Raw genomic sequence first — 15,396 nt, forward strand, 5'->3', positions numbered from 1 at the left:
GATTCAGAGCTTTTTTTTTTTAATTTGGAGGGGGAAAAGAGCATTACAATAACGGTAAACATTATTCTGAATGACTAGAGATATGCAAAGCTCAAAATCTAGTGCATATGTAGCAAAAAGTAAAACTTGCCCCCCTCCCCAAATTAAAAAAGGGTGGGGAGGTGCTTTTCTCCAAAAATCGGTAAGTATAGAAGGAAAACGGAGATCATATTCGGATTCAGGGGCCTATTTGCAGAAGAATCAGCCGGAATAACCTCAGAAGCATTTGAGTTTTTTTACTGAACAGTGTGTTTGAGGGGGGGGGTGACCCCCATGTTTTCCATATTGCAGGGGAGGGGATATTACATTTATAATTTAGGACAAATTTTGCGTAAAATGGATTCGCAGTTTATATTTGTCTTCGAAACTTTTATTATGCCACAAAAATAGAATTGAGTTCTTTCTGAAAATTATATAAATTTCATATCAACATAAAACATTTATAAAGTTTTTTTTTTTGAGGGGGGGAGGGCGGATCGGCGAAACTACGAGTTGCCGACCCGTATGATATCTGTGCTAGGAACTCCACTTCTTGTAACTTAAAAATACATGTTGCATTTTACATTTTTGCAAAGAAAAAAGCCCTAAAAGCAAGTAAGTTCTCAATTCTAAGGGGGAGGGGGTTGAGCCCCCCTTGCCCTTGCATTGGAGCAGTATCGATGCATCGGTGTAGAGATAAAATCTAAACCTGTCTAACGATGTAGGATGCACACCGGTTTTTGGCGATGCATTACCCATCCCTATTGTGTATAAAGTTAGAGAAATAATTTGTCTGGTATCTAAATCTTTTACTGAACCTTAAGAATTTAGTTTTTGCCGGTCTCTGCCTACACTCGTGGAATGATCCCTTTTCTGTTTCTTCCAGCACCCGTCATCCCGGCCGTGGACGGTCACTGGTCCGAGTGGAGCACGTGGGAGGCGTGCAGCGCCCCCTGCGGGGGCGGCGTGCAGTTCCGGCGTCGGCGCTGCAACAGCCCCCCTCCGGGTCAGGGCGGCCGCGAGTGCCTCGGCTGCAGCCAGGACTTCCGCTTCTGCAACGACCAGCCCTGCCCGGAGGTGAGGAAGAGCTCCGCCTGGACGCCCTTCCTGAGGGCCAACCGGACCAGGGAGGGCCACTTCGAACAGCGCTTCCGGTTCACGTGCAAGGCGCACGTGCAGGACGAGGCGCTCCTCAAGGCGGTGCACCTGAGGAGGGAGGAGCGCTTCTGCAGGGAGGGGACCCAGGACTGCCTCGATTCCAGTAGGTCTCCTTTTGCAAGAATTTTCTGCATTCTCACTTTATTTAAATCTTCTGGATTCGGGGATTTAGTTTTTAGCCCAATACTGCTGCGTGCAGGTAAACGGCAGTACCTGCGCATACTTGCCAACTCTACTGTTTTTAACGGGAGACTCCCGTTTTTTGCTTCCATCTCCCGATTTCCCGTTTTTTTACGATTTTCCCCCTTTTTTTCAGTCAATCATCAAAAAGTTTCACTTTCTTCTCAATAGATGGTGCCCCTTTCTAGTCTACTAATGTCAGGGAATAAGAATTTCTGCAATTACTAACTCCGTTAGTAAAAATCAATATCTTTGTAAGCTTTCCACATTGCGTGTTCAACGAAGCACCCAAGTAACATAAATCACGTTACATCACGTTGCTCTGAATCGTTGACATCACGTTACTGGTAACGTTGATAGAGCGAAAATATGTCTCGTTGCAAAACGCAAAAGCAACGGTTTTAGTAACGTTACGTCAACGGTTTCAGTAACGTTACATCAACGATTTTTGAAGCGTTACATCAACCTTTATTTATCACGTTACATCACGTTGCTTTTAAACGTTGTATTAAGATTTTTTTTTTTCAAAGCTTGAATTAAGTTTTTTTTTCTTGGTGAGAATGGAGGTGGGTTCATTGAACCCTTAATTTTTGATACAGTAAGTATTCTGTATTTTTTGTTAATGCAATTAGTGTTAATATACTTTTATAAAATATTTGTTTTTTTTTTTTTTTCTTTTTTTTTTAATTTATAAAATGTCTCATTCCGTTTAAAGGCGTTCGAGTATTCTCACACTGTTGCTTCATTCACAATATTTTGTAAGAGCATTCCTGACATTTAAAAATAAACAGAGCATAACATAGCATAGCCGAATTTACATCAATTAGAGTTCTATTAATAGACAAAATTAACGATATTACTGCAAATTAAATAAAAACTTTTTTCATAAATAAATCCTTGAAAAAATAATTATTATTGTTACTAAAGAACTCCAGAAATATTTTTCGAAAGGCATGAAAGTTTTGAAAAAATCCTCTTACATCAGTGCTTTAAACAAAAATTTGAAGTATTATTACTAAAGATAATTTCAGTTATATGACAATTTTTTTTTTCAAACACTTGCTACAATTATTTCGTCAAAATCATTCTGCAAAAAGCCGATTAAATGAGTAAAAAATGGTATCATTTATCGCTTTTATAGCTTATTAATGGAACATATCCCCAAGCTTCAGCCTCTTTTTAAGAAATCAATGAATAAATACTCAAATAAAAACATCTAACATAATTCTTTCAAACAATATTATAAATAAAAGTACGGTGGGAAAAATACTCAAACTCCGACCAACGGCGGTTCATTAACTTCATAAAAATATGTAATAACACTTCTTTTTTAATTAAATAAGTATATCAACAATAATACACTAACAATAATACAAAGTACTTACCGCTAAAAGTGATGAGAGATCGTGATTGCGAAGCTGCAAACAATGGCGGCATAGCAAGCCAGAAGTTGTTTACCGAAAATGGCCACTATTATTCGGAGGTTGCCGAAGACGAGGATTAATTTTTGACAACATTACTTTTCGGTGCAACGAAAAGTAATGATAAGTAACGTTTCTTTTGTAACTGTTTGTCAACGTTACAAATTTAAGAAATTTGCAACGTGATGTAACGTTTCAAAATTACGCTTTTTGTAACGAATCGATAAAGCAACGTGATATCACGTTGTGTGGGAAACGGTAACGATGTTTCAACTAATTGCAACGTGATGTAACGATGACGTAACGTTTCAGTGTTACTTGGGCACATGCTCTGCCGAAAATTGCGGCAGATTTCAACCTTTTTGCATCTTGAAAATATTTCAATTATTTTGAAAGTTTGAAGTTATTTTAACATGTGCTGCCCTATATCTAATTATTATCTGTATTATTTTCATTATATATTGATTTTTTTTTTCGAATTTTAGGAATTAAATTTTGGTAGTTACTTTTCTGGAAGAGACTGGGGAATGTATAGAAGCAAGTTCACTACTTATTATTAGGTTTTTCCTTTGCAGTATGTTTTTCTTGCTGTTACCAATTAGCTTACATCTACGAAAAATCCCCATTTCACTTTAAATTTAGTATTCATGTTATTTAAAAGCTCAATCGATAATTATGTTGTGAAGATATGTCACTGGTGAATCACTTATATATCTCTAGTGGAACCTCCTGTTTTTTTTTTTTTCCCCCTTCGAAGGTTGGCAAGTATGCTGCAGAAATTGAGTTTTCAAGGTATTTAAAGGATTAAGGGATTTTATTGGGAGCATTCTATTTAAGGATGCATTCTACTTATGGACGATTTTTTGTGGTCCCTTGAAAATCGTTAAATGAGAGCCAACTATATATATATATATATATATATATATATATATATATATATATATATATATATATATATATATATATATATTTTAACCATCAAGCATTCTTTCAAGTATTGCTGCAATTTGAGTTTTAGCTTCATATTAATAATAATAATAATAATAATTAGGCACAAATTTGAGTTTTTCTTTTTTTTTTCTTCTTTTTTGTCTCCTTTCATTTTGCCATCATGGAAGTTGCTGCCCCTAAAATCTGCCGCTTTAGGCGCCAGGACTGGAAACGAGTGAGGTGTCTCCCCTAAAACCTTTTCAATGCTCAATTGCTCAAAACACTGCATTACATAATCTATGAGTGTTAAAGAGGTAAAGGTTTGAGTTTTCTTCACCGAAACGATTTTGAATTTGGAGCAATAAAAACGCTATCTTAAGGTATCTCTCAGTGACTTTAATGGAAAGATATTCGGGAGCGCATAGCCCCATAAATTTTCCGAAATTTGTGTCATAAAAACCCAATCTTAAGCCATATTTCTTGAGATTCTGAGAAGAGGCGGGAGGGGGGAGTGCTATTTGTATGAAAATACTAATTTTAATTTCATTTGTTCTTTCTAAGCAGTTTCACCACAATACTCTCAGAAGCTATCGATATTCATTGTAGATTATTTTCCTCTTAAAGCTTTTGGCAACGTGGATGGGGATTGGTCTCAGTGGTCCTCCTGGTCCCCTTGCAGTAGCAGCTGTGGAGGTGGGGTGCAGTATAGGGAGAGAGCCTGCGACAATCCCAAGCCATCTGGGACTGGAGCGGACTGTTCTGGCCCCTCTCGACTCGACAGAGTCTGCAATACGGACCCGTGCATTGGTGAGTGGATATTTTTGTCTGATGTCCTCAGGAAAGACTCATGGCTCCCTAATGGACCCTATTTTCTCCTAAAAGCCCCTAAGTCCTTTAAAGTTCGTTTTTTTGAGCAATCACGATTGCTTATTGCTTTCATTTGACTGTTTTTGACGTTCCTTTGATTTTTTCCCCACCAGCAACCTCTGCAGCATCACTATCGATCGGGTCCTCACGATGCTGCACTTCTAGCGAAAACTGTCTCCAGGTTTCGTCAATATCTTACACTTACACGCATACATACACGCACATACACACATATACACCTACACACATACATACACGCAAACACATACACACACCTACACACTCACATACACACAACTACCCACACACTCATGCCTGCACACAGACACAAACACACACATACCTCCACACACAAACACGCTTACATATACACACACACTCGTGATTGCGAAAAACGATACAGAAGTTAGGGCACCGTCATCAATAATACAAATACAAAAGTGACGACCAGCAACAGGCTCTGGGCCCAGCTAGACTGGTCCTAATCAATTTACAATCGCCAGTGAAGATCAATGGCCCTCTTAAAACTATCTACTCCCTTGCTCATTACCACCCCTTCCGGGAAGCTGTTCCAAGGTTCCAATACCCTGCTAAAATAATAATTTTTCCTAATATCCATGTTAGCCTGAGATTTAAATAGCTTAAAACAATGACCCCTTGTCCTGTTTTCAGTGCTAAACGTCAGCCCCGTAACATCTTTCATTTTAATAAATTTAAATAACTGAATCATGTCCCCTCGGTCTCTTCTTTGCTCAAGACTGTACATTTTTAGCCTTCTAAGCCTGGAATCATAGTCTAAATGAGAAAGTCTATTTATTAGCCTTGTAGCCCGCCTTTGAACCCTTTCCAATACATATAAGTTTCTTTCATTTTGAAATTTTCCTGTAACCTCTTTTATCCATTTGCATCTTTTCCCCCCAAAAAATATGAACATTGTTAATGCCTCTACTATGATTTTATCATATCATAAGAAGAAGTTTTACTTCAAAATCATTTCAAAAATAGCACCGATCTTAAATTTTGTGACTTAAAATTCTATTTGAATCGTCGTAAGTATGGATAAGATTTCAAAAACATGTATGAGTTAACGTGTGAGTCGGACTTCTTGGCCTTTCTTGAAACTTCAGCAATTTAAATCAAAGTTTTTTAAATTTAAGTGTTGTTTCCACAGATGTTGAAGGCTGGGAAGATTGGTCTGTGTGGTCACTGTGTGACATCAACCAAGAACAGTACCGCAAAAGAAAGTGCAAGCTACCGCAATCTGCCGCAAGATACTGCACCGGATCCACTAAAGAAATTCGGATGTGTATTCCCGGACAATCTGGTATGTTTCACTGAATTATATCTACTTATTTCTACTGAATTTCAGACACGAATGCCAGTTAGTTGTATCTGCGAATCACTTGTCGGATAAGTGCAGGACTTGAAAAACTAAAACACTTCAAAAGCCTTGGAAATTTGTCTATAAAAGTTGAAAATGCATATTTCTTGATGAGAAATTTAAGAGAAACTAGAGAATAAACTTATGGAGTTCTAGAACTGTTAGGGGAATCAAGGGTGCCCACAAGGGTGGATTATGGCACAAGTTGCGCCATCAATTTTTTTGGGGGAGATTTTTTTTAATTTGTTTATTTCAATTTATTTCTTTGTTTATTTGAAATTTAAATTATTTATTTTACTCTTTTTTTTTATTACATTCTGTTTATATTTTATTTCATTTTGTGAGTGTGTGGGACATTGGCGTAGCACACAACTTTTCTATTAAAACAATAGAAGTAATAATAACTAAAATTAATAAATAAAATATTTAAAAATAAATAAAAAAAATATTTAAGAATAAATAAATTAAAAATATTTGAAAAAAAAATAAATGAAATAAAAAAAGAGAACTAAAAAATAAAAAAAAGAAAGAGGGTTGAGGATTTTTTTGGGGGGGGGGGGATTTGCGCCATTTATGGGCACCCCTGAAGGGAATTAAAGTTTTAAACTTGTAAAGAGATTAATCCATTATTCATTCTCAACTTTTTTGTAACCTCTTTGAAGCATTCGATGCGTAACAAACCTTTGCAGGTGATGCATCAAGTTAATAGATAAATGACGATACTGTGACTGATGTTGTTGCTCTGAGCATTTAGGTCTGTGTTTTGTTTTAAAAGTTGAATAATTTTAAATTGACCTACAAAAGCATGATACAGCGAAAAATACTTAAAATGCGCATTTGTGCATCAGAATTTGCAATATTTAAGAAAACGACCACATGTTTTAAATCAGATAGTGTAGTTACTGAAATTTTTACTAAACACCTTTTGAAAAATCAGGACTTATATTAGTTGTTTGATATTTTTATTTACATCTTTTATTTGAAGTTACATACCCCAAAATTTGTTCTTAGTATGGAAAGATCTCAAAATGTCGGAGCAAAACCTGGAATAAAGATCATACTTCCAGCAGTGATGAATTTGCAGGTTTAAGTGTCTGTCGCAGTGCATTTTTGGAGGCCCCTTTTTTTGTCACAGAACGATGTAAATCCTTCATCACGTGCATTTTTTAATCTTTTACAGGCAACAGAGGTTGTGGGGGCCCTCGTAATTGCATCAGTTGCGATATGGTTAAATCCACCGCTGACATCCGGTTAAGTTTGATATTGGTTGCGTTCGACGAACTTCACCGGTCAACCGGTAAGTAACTGGTTACAAACCGCAACGTTCTAGGATCAACCGGTTACCATACTAAGCAGTTGATTGGCTGATTGGAGCACGTGATCATTAGTTGTCACGTGATTAACTAACCGGTCGCTCTCGGTCGTGCTCGTCGAACGCAACCATTATGTGCCATCAAAACTGGAAAATGCGTATCAGTTTGTCTATTTGTACTCCGCAACATGATAAATAAATCAAATATTTTTATGTTTCCTTTAGTTGCTAAATATATCAACTCATCTCTGTTTAGATTAGAAAAAAATGCACCATCAATTTTTTTAAGTGGGGGGGGGGGGTTGATGACCATTAAGGAAAATTTAAAAAGTGCCATTTGCCCTGTAATGAAATTGTATTCAACATGGGTGACTGTGCCATTGAAATTTTTAGGAAGAGGTGTTGTTTTGAGGGGTATTTTTCACTTTTTGGGGGTATGCTTGTTTTTAGAGGTGTTAACGACATTTAGAGGAGCGCGCCCTTGCTCTTAGGGGGGTGGGAATCCCTGTATTCCACGTGAAATAATGTTCCAACAATTTGTGAGGGAAAGATGTTTTCGTTATCTTTTAAGGAATTTTCTACCAAAGAACAATATTGTTATTCATCTTCATTTTTTATATGTAATCTTGAATGCGTCGCTACAAGTGCTTGCATTGTCTTTATCTTTACTAATAATAAAGCTGAAAGTCTCTCTGTCCGGAGGATGTCTGGATGTCTGGATATCTGTAGGATGTCTGTGACGCGCATAGCGCCTAAACCGTTCGGCCGATTTTCATGAAATTTGGCACAAAGTTAGTATGTAGCATGGGGATGTGCACCTCGAAGCGATTTTTCGAAAATTCGATGTGGTTCTTTTTCTATTCCAATTTTAAGAAAAAAAATTTCATAAGATGGACTAGTCAATTACGAAATTATCATAACGTGGAACCGTAACATGGGCACAAGCCAATTGGCGAGATACGAAATTATCATAACGTGGAACCGTAAGATGGGTACAAGCCAACTGGCGAGAAAATTCACCATACATTATTTGTAAATATACAGGCGAACCAAAAGACCTTTTTGATTTTACTATTACGGGCAAAGCCGTGCGGGTATCACTAGTTAGACATAAAACTGTTTCCTAATATGCCAAATTGTTCTTTCTCAGGTAGCCTCTCAACTGCTGAAGTCAGAGCTCCCGAGGATGGGATCCATGCTGCTCACGTGGTGGGAGCCTTCACATGCGGACTCATCGTGGGCACACTCTTGTCTGCCCTGGGCATTTACTATTACATGAAACGGAGGGCAAGAGGTGGCAACAGGGCCCACACGAGGGTGGCGCGGCAGCTCATCCCAGTGAAATCCAACACCTACGTCGATGGCAACGAGTGGCAGAACAATTTCTCCGGGAAAATGTCCCCCCAGAAAATCCCACTCAGGGAGGCCACCATCAAACGTAATGGCACCCTCAGGGCACAACTAACGACGGAACATTTTTGATCCTCCACAGCATTTTTGTTGACTCCAGTGGAGGATGTGTGTGCCAATAAGAGCTTGACATATCAACGACATAAAATCCAAGATCATTTCCGCCCGGAACTAAAAGAAAATTAGTTCATCAAAGTCAGTATGCGACTGGACAATGGAGCTTCGCTCAATGTCGTAGCAGTCGCAAAATAGTGCCAAGTGAGAACTTTTTACAATGTGAAGGACTTGTGTGTACATATATGAATTAAGCGTTTCACATTCCAACGAAACTAGGATTTTTTTTATTTAAAATTATTCTACTCCTCGCCAGCCATTGAAATACAATGTTTGAAAAACTGCTGTGTTGGAATACTATGTTCGGAGAAGTTGGGCAAAATTAGGCTTGACTTTCCATCCTTTATGGAGGCATGAGGGAATCATGCAAGCGTGCATTTAGTTGACTATCTTCATACTGCATGTCTGTTCGACGTTTTTGCCATGAAGCAGAATCAAAATCTACTTACGAGGTCTTGTATAGGTACTGATATTGTACATCAAACGCTAGCTGTGAAGCTCGTTAAAGAAATTTTATTGGAAATAAATAGCCAAAGCAAATGAAATGCAAGATATTTTTATAGTGCATATGTGTATAAGTTACAACGATGGACAGTTTTAGTTTGCCTAATGAAGGCGTCATTTATTTTCTTGCAATGTGCAAACTCATGGCTGAATTTATTTAGTTATCTGCAAAAAAACTGCATAGTTTCTTTCTTTCTTACATTGCAGGAGAGCTTAAAAATGCAAGAAACATTTTTCTGTTGTTGAAGATAAAGAGAAATGGATTAAAATCTTTGAGGAGATCCAAGTCATAAACAAAAACAAAGTTAGAAAAAAAATTGTTAAGAGTGTGTTATACTATCCGCAATGCATCTGGTGTAAGAATCAAAATGCGTTTAAATAGAACATGTTAGGATGTTTTTGTTTCTTTGATGTTAGTAGAAATTAAGATTTATTGATTTATGCTAGCGCAAAGTAAACCTGACAGATACTCAAATATAATTCCATTGTGTTTTTTGAGTAATCACTTTCTGGCTTGGGCAGTTTTACTCAAAATGAGAATTTCCGTGCCATTAAAGTTTTCATTTTGTATATTATATTCATAAAATTTTCATTAGTTATTTAGATAGAAATTCATCTTTAGAGCTTTTGCAGCATTTTTATTTTTTGTAAATTTAAAGCAAGTATTAGTGATGCATCAAAATTTCATATTCAGGATGAATTAGCAAAAAAGTATTTATGTACACCAAAAATCTGTAAAATTGAATTAATCCGATGAAACTGAAAAATGATTATTTCAAGGAAAGAAACTGCCAAACTACAAACTATTAAGGTTCAAGCTGCTTTAGACAAGTAAGGTAAATACACTAGTAGTGACCAGTGCTTAGTAATGCTTTAGTAGTGGCTACTTCAAGGTTCATATTTCATACTTGCCAACTCGACTGTTTTTAACGGGAGACTCCCGTTTTTTGTTTCCATCAACCGATTTTCCGTTTTTTTTTACGATTTTCTCCCGTTTTTGTAGTTTTTTCAGTCAATCATCAAAAAAGTTTCGCTTTCTTCTCAATAAATGGCGCCCTTTTCTAATCTACCAATGTCATGGAATAAGAATTTTTCCAATTAATAACTCAGTAAAAATTAATTTTTTGGAAGCTTTCCACATTGCATGTTCAACGAAGCACGTGCTTTGCCGAAAATTGCAGCAGATTTCAATCTTTTTGCATCTTGAAAATATTTCAATTATTTTGAAAGTTTGAAGTTATTTTAACATGTGCTACCCTATACCTACTTATTTTATATTTTATTTTAATTATATATTGATTTTTTTTTTTTTGTATTTGAGAAATTAAATTTTTGTAGGTACTTTTTTGGTAGAGACTAGGAAATGTATGAAACGTTAAGTAAATTTACTCCTTATTATTTAATATTTTCTTTGCAGTATATTTTTCTTGCTACTACCAATTAGCTTACATCTGCAAAAAATCCCCATTTCACTTTAAATTTAGTATTTATGTTATTTAAAAGCATAATTTAATAATTCTGTTGTGAAGATATGTCGCTGGTGAATCACCTATAGTGGTATATAGGTACCTCTAGTTGAATCTCCTGTTTTTTTTTCCTTTGAAGGTTGGCAAGTATGATATTTAAAAAAAAGGAAGATTCACGGTGTCCCAATGGTTTCAATGCTTTCTGCATGTTTGATGCACCACTTTTGAATCCATTGGGAAACCTGAAATCCTTTTTTCTTTTTCACATATAAACCTTGAAGTGGCCTTACTGAAGCACTATTAAGCACTGGCCACTACTGGCGTGTTTACCTTTGTTATGCATTTTAGCTTTTAGAATATATTATGTATTAACACTCCGTCGGGCGCAACTGATCTATTAGGCACACCTCGAATTCTTTAGTTAGCCACGCCTCCTCAATAGCTCATGGAAAAATGTATATTCATTTTCTCAAACTTATGTTACATTCGAAAATCATGAAAAACTTTTATTTCTCTTCTTTGGTGTTTGTAGTTGACAATTTTTTCGTAAGAAAATGTAAACATGCGTAGAAAAGATCAGTAGATCAAAGTGTGCTTCCCAGGCTCAATGCGCCCGATCGTGTTCTACAACATATTGCGCCCGACGGAGTGTTAAGTACACTTTGTTTAAATTCTTTTTTTAGAACTATATTGTGATGCGGATGTGGCACATGTTTACATTCCAGTGCAGTGCTGTTAAATTAATTTTGTGCCAGATATAGTGTGGCTCCTTTTTGTTGAAGCTTAACCCTGACAATGTCCACTTCTTTTTCAAGAGTTCAGTGAAAAATGGTAGCGTTATTTGCTCAGATTTGAGTTGGAATACTTCCTCAAAACTGTTACGAAAATGACTCAACTCAAATCAGAAAAAAATACTCCTCCCTTTTATTCCAAAAAATAGTAAACACTGTCAAAGTCAAGCCTCAAATTATCGGAGCCATCACATTAACTTTACTCATCGCTTTCATGACTGATGACTTGTATATCACATCGTTTTTGCACTCCTTCTAGCCTCAATCCGTTTACGCATATGTTTTGAGCAGATTCGGTCGGTAGTAATCTTCTACGAAAGTTTTCAATTGCTTGATTTTGACTTTCTTTCTAGCCTAAGGGTATAAATATCAGAATGACATGAAATGCCAGCTTGTTTCCGAAAAAAGTTCATGATCTGCCAGTCTAAGAGTATTATTCTTACTGGCGCAAACAAACGATAAATTATAACTGCATTCTATACAAAACTAGTAATAGTTTTAATCCACCTGCAAAAAAATCCTTGAACCAAACGAAGCTCAAGTCAACTGAGCTTCCAACAACAACCAGTTTGATTTCTTAGGACAGGGGTCTCCAGCTTTTTTTTTTTTCCCCTCAAAGACCACATTGTAGGCGGGCTAACAATCCAACAATACTTCAGCTCAGATGCTCTAATTAAGCCCCACGAAGTTTGTTTTTTAATCAAGCTCTCAGTGGTAATTTTCGAGATTTTCTTGGCTTAGTTTTCTTTAAAAATGCTTAAAATGAAACATTAACTTTTTTTTTTAATCAGTTTGTAAGCTTCTCGTTGACCAGACAAAATTTGTTCATGGGCTGGATTATGCCTTCGGGCCGTAGGTTAGAGTCCCCTGCCTTAAGGTCCTTGCACCCTGCTTAATAGAGCTACATAGCGAGTTTTTGCTATTAAAAAAAAATTGGTGCCGATTTGAAACGAATTCTTACCGACCGAATCCAGAACAATTCCACGCGTGAGTTGGAAGAAATTGCTTAGTGAATCGATTTTTTCCCCTTCGCCAAAGCAGTCATGGGAGTCACAAGGGGTTTTAAAGCGGTTACTGCCTCCCGAGGAAATAAGCTCTCCTCCCCCCCTCCCCTAAAAAAACGAAAGCATGAAAATCTTAGAAAAACATTTGTATGATACAAATGAATTAAAAATTATTTACTGTAGTTGTATCTGCAGGGGCGCCCCGATGGAAGGTCTCGGGAGGTCACTGTGTCTTTCCAAAAGATTTCCTAATTCGACAGATTTTGCTGATGACAAACTTGGACTTGTTTCAAAAAATAATGACGTCTTATCTCATTAGATGTTATGTATGCGTGTAAAATTTTAGTTCGGGTCGCCCCTGTGTGTATGGAGAACAATACATTTCACCCTTCTGCAAAAAACCCGCAAGTTGAGCTATCAGGTTGAATGATATCATTCTAAAAAAAGTGCCATTTTTTCCACGTTGCCAATTGTGAAACTGAATCTGAAGTAATGACTTAGGATGGTCTCTACTTTAGTAATCTATGCAAAATCCTTATTTTTCCTTGTCAGTAATGATACGAACTTATATTCTAATGGTGCTGAAGATTCTGTAAATATAAAATGGCGAAATTTGTCAAATGTTTTCTTGTATATTTTGTACATTTTTTCCAAAAATAAAATTTGTACCAAACCGAATTCTTGAATTAATTTTAATGTTTATTGTAATAAATAATGTCATCTATACTAAAAGCAGAACTGTCCCCTGCAGACGATTCTAAATTTACTAAAAAAATATTCATACTATTTATTTCACTTTATAAGCATTACCGTAAAGCCTGATTTCTTTCGCATAGATGCTATGGTAAATTATAACAGAAAGGGGAGCATTTATTTATCTTGAGAAAATTTGTAAGGTACATAATAACAGCTAGAGCATACCTTTTATATGACGAAAGTTACAGAGCAATTGGTCTTATTTCTCGAGACATTCGTAAAAATGTGAATCTTTGAAATCATCTCAGTACTTTTGGTGATGTACATATATGCGGAACGCACTGGATTACAGATAAAATGTTGTCGTGTACAAAAGGCTCCAAAATTTGAGCATTTGAACTCACAATGTGCTCACACATTGCACATTTGTGCACCTGAACTTTATTGGGGAAAAACCATATATGTTTCTCTTTAAATTCAGTACCTGGACGACTGAGCCTCGCTCGGCTTTAAAAGAATTATTTTTTGTCAAATTGTGTTTTTTAAGGTTCAATACTTTTCCAAATATACTTGAAAAGCTTCACGTTAACGAAATATTATGTACTCGACCTTTTTATAACACTAAAGTACCAAACAAAGAAGATTCTGAATGTAATTAAATCAACTTTAACTATCTGTTACGTTTGTTTCCACTATACAATTTTCTTGTCAGTAATTAAAATATTTTGACCTTAGTTTTGCTATGGTGAAATCGGTTTTTAACCGAATACTTCCTTTCATACTATGATGCGTTTCACGATTTTATCCCAATCGAGATTTTCTTTTGAATAAGTACTTTTAGTTTTTACATCAGAAAATGCTACACACAGCATGATATCCATCAAAACTGATGATCCTTAAACTATTCCAACAAATGATAACAACTGTCTTAACAAAACATAAACAATCTCAAGACATACATTCTTCGAAATAAAATTTAGATGCGTGATTTAAAAAAACATGTTAGACTATTTGAAGTGTAAATAGAAAATAAATAAATAAAATAAAATAAAATAGGATGGTCAAGCAATAGTTTCACTTAAAAAAGCCTTACATCGACTTACATAATGCTTTTGAATTTGTTTTCAGCCAAGTGTGTTTGAAATTAGCCAAAGTGGCCAATATCAGCCAAGCCTGGCAACCCTAAGCAAGTATAAAATTTTAAAGCGAGAAGAGACAAATTTTAATTGTTATGTTTGCAAATCGTCTGCCTGATGCGTCAACTCACAGTTTACTTCAAGGCTTAACTCAATTTGACTTTACATTAAAAAACTGTTTTTTGTAAAAAAAATCGCGTTTTTACAGAAAAAACACTGATGTAGATGAACTTAGAATGCAAAACTACAATTAAATCCAAAATTTCATCCAAATCGTTAGAGCCGTTTCCGAGATAAGAAATATATATATATATACCCACAAGAATTGCTCGTTTAAAGATATAAGATGTATCTGTTGTACTAAAGCTTTAAATCGTAGAATAAAATAGCGACGCGTCCGCCATCTTGGGGCTAAACAGTGCTTTCTTCCTACGTCTGCTATGGATGGTAAAGTAGCGTGTTTCGTTTCTTAACTGTGGTTTCTTATTAACTCGATGTTAATCTGCTATCAAGAAGCAAAACATGCTACTACATAAAAGCAGGCATAGGGAGAAAGTGGCATTTAACACATCGACTGCTAGGGACGAGATGACTCGTCCTCCAGACAACACGTTGCTATATTTTTTCAGCGGGTTCCATTGGCTTTCCTGGCTGTTCTGCCGCGCATAGACGAACATTTAGACAAGGTTCAAAAAGAGAACACAAAATGGCGCCACTACTGCATTTGCTGTGAAAACATTTTCTGATGCAAGCAGGCGATCAAACGAGATACCTTATGTGTTGTCGCTTGCTTTGAAAAATATCACAGTGTGGAAAATTTCTAGAAAAAAATACATAGAATTTGTTTTGTATGCTGTATTATTCATGAAAAAGTCCAATAAAACTGTTTTCCTTCAAATTGTTTCAAATAATTAGCTTAGCGCAGGGAATCCATATATTGGCTGCCGACGACGCAGTCAATGTGTTAACCTCAAGGTGGACATATTACTTCTTAAGCTACGATCTAGG

General features: G+C 36.1%; 1 protein-coding gene across 1 annotated transcript in view; it reads left to right on the plus strand.

Annotated features, from left to right (window-relative positions):
* LOC129216897 (semaphorin-5A-like) overlaps window positions 1–9,609 on the plus strand; it is a 79,475-nt gene extending 69,866 nt beyond the window's left edge. The window contains exons 16-19 of the mRNA XM_054851112.1: window positions 905–1,279; window positions 4,332–4,514; window positions 5,746–5,898; window positions 8,418–9,609. Of these exons, the coding sequence (XP_054707087.1) occupies window positions 905–1,279; window positions 4,332–4,514; window positions 5,746–5,898; window positions 8,418–8,749 (1,043 nt within the window). The 3' untranslated portion in view covers window positions 8,750–9,609. The remainder of the gene's footprint in view (window positions 1–904; window positions 1,280–4,331; window positions 4,515–5,745; window positions 5,899–8,417) is intronic.
* Window positions 9,610–15,396: the final 5,787 nt, after the last annotated feature.

The sequence above is a fragment of the Uloborus diversus genome, chromosome 2, assembly GCF_026930045.1.
Source record: "Uloborus diversus isolate 005 chromosome 2, Udiv.v.3.1, whole genome shotgun sequence".
NCBI classification, from domain to species: Eukaryota; Metazoa; Arthropoda; class Arachnida; order Araneae; family Uloboridae; genus Uloborus; species Uloborus diversus.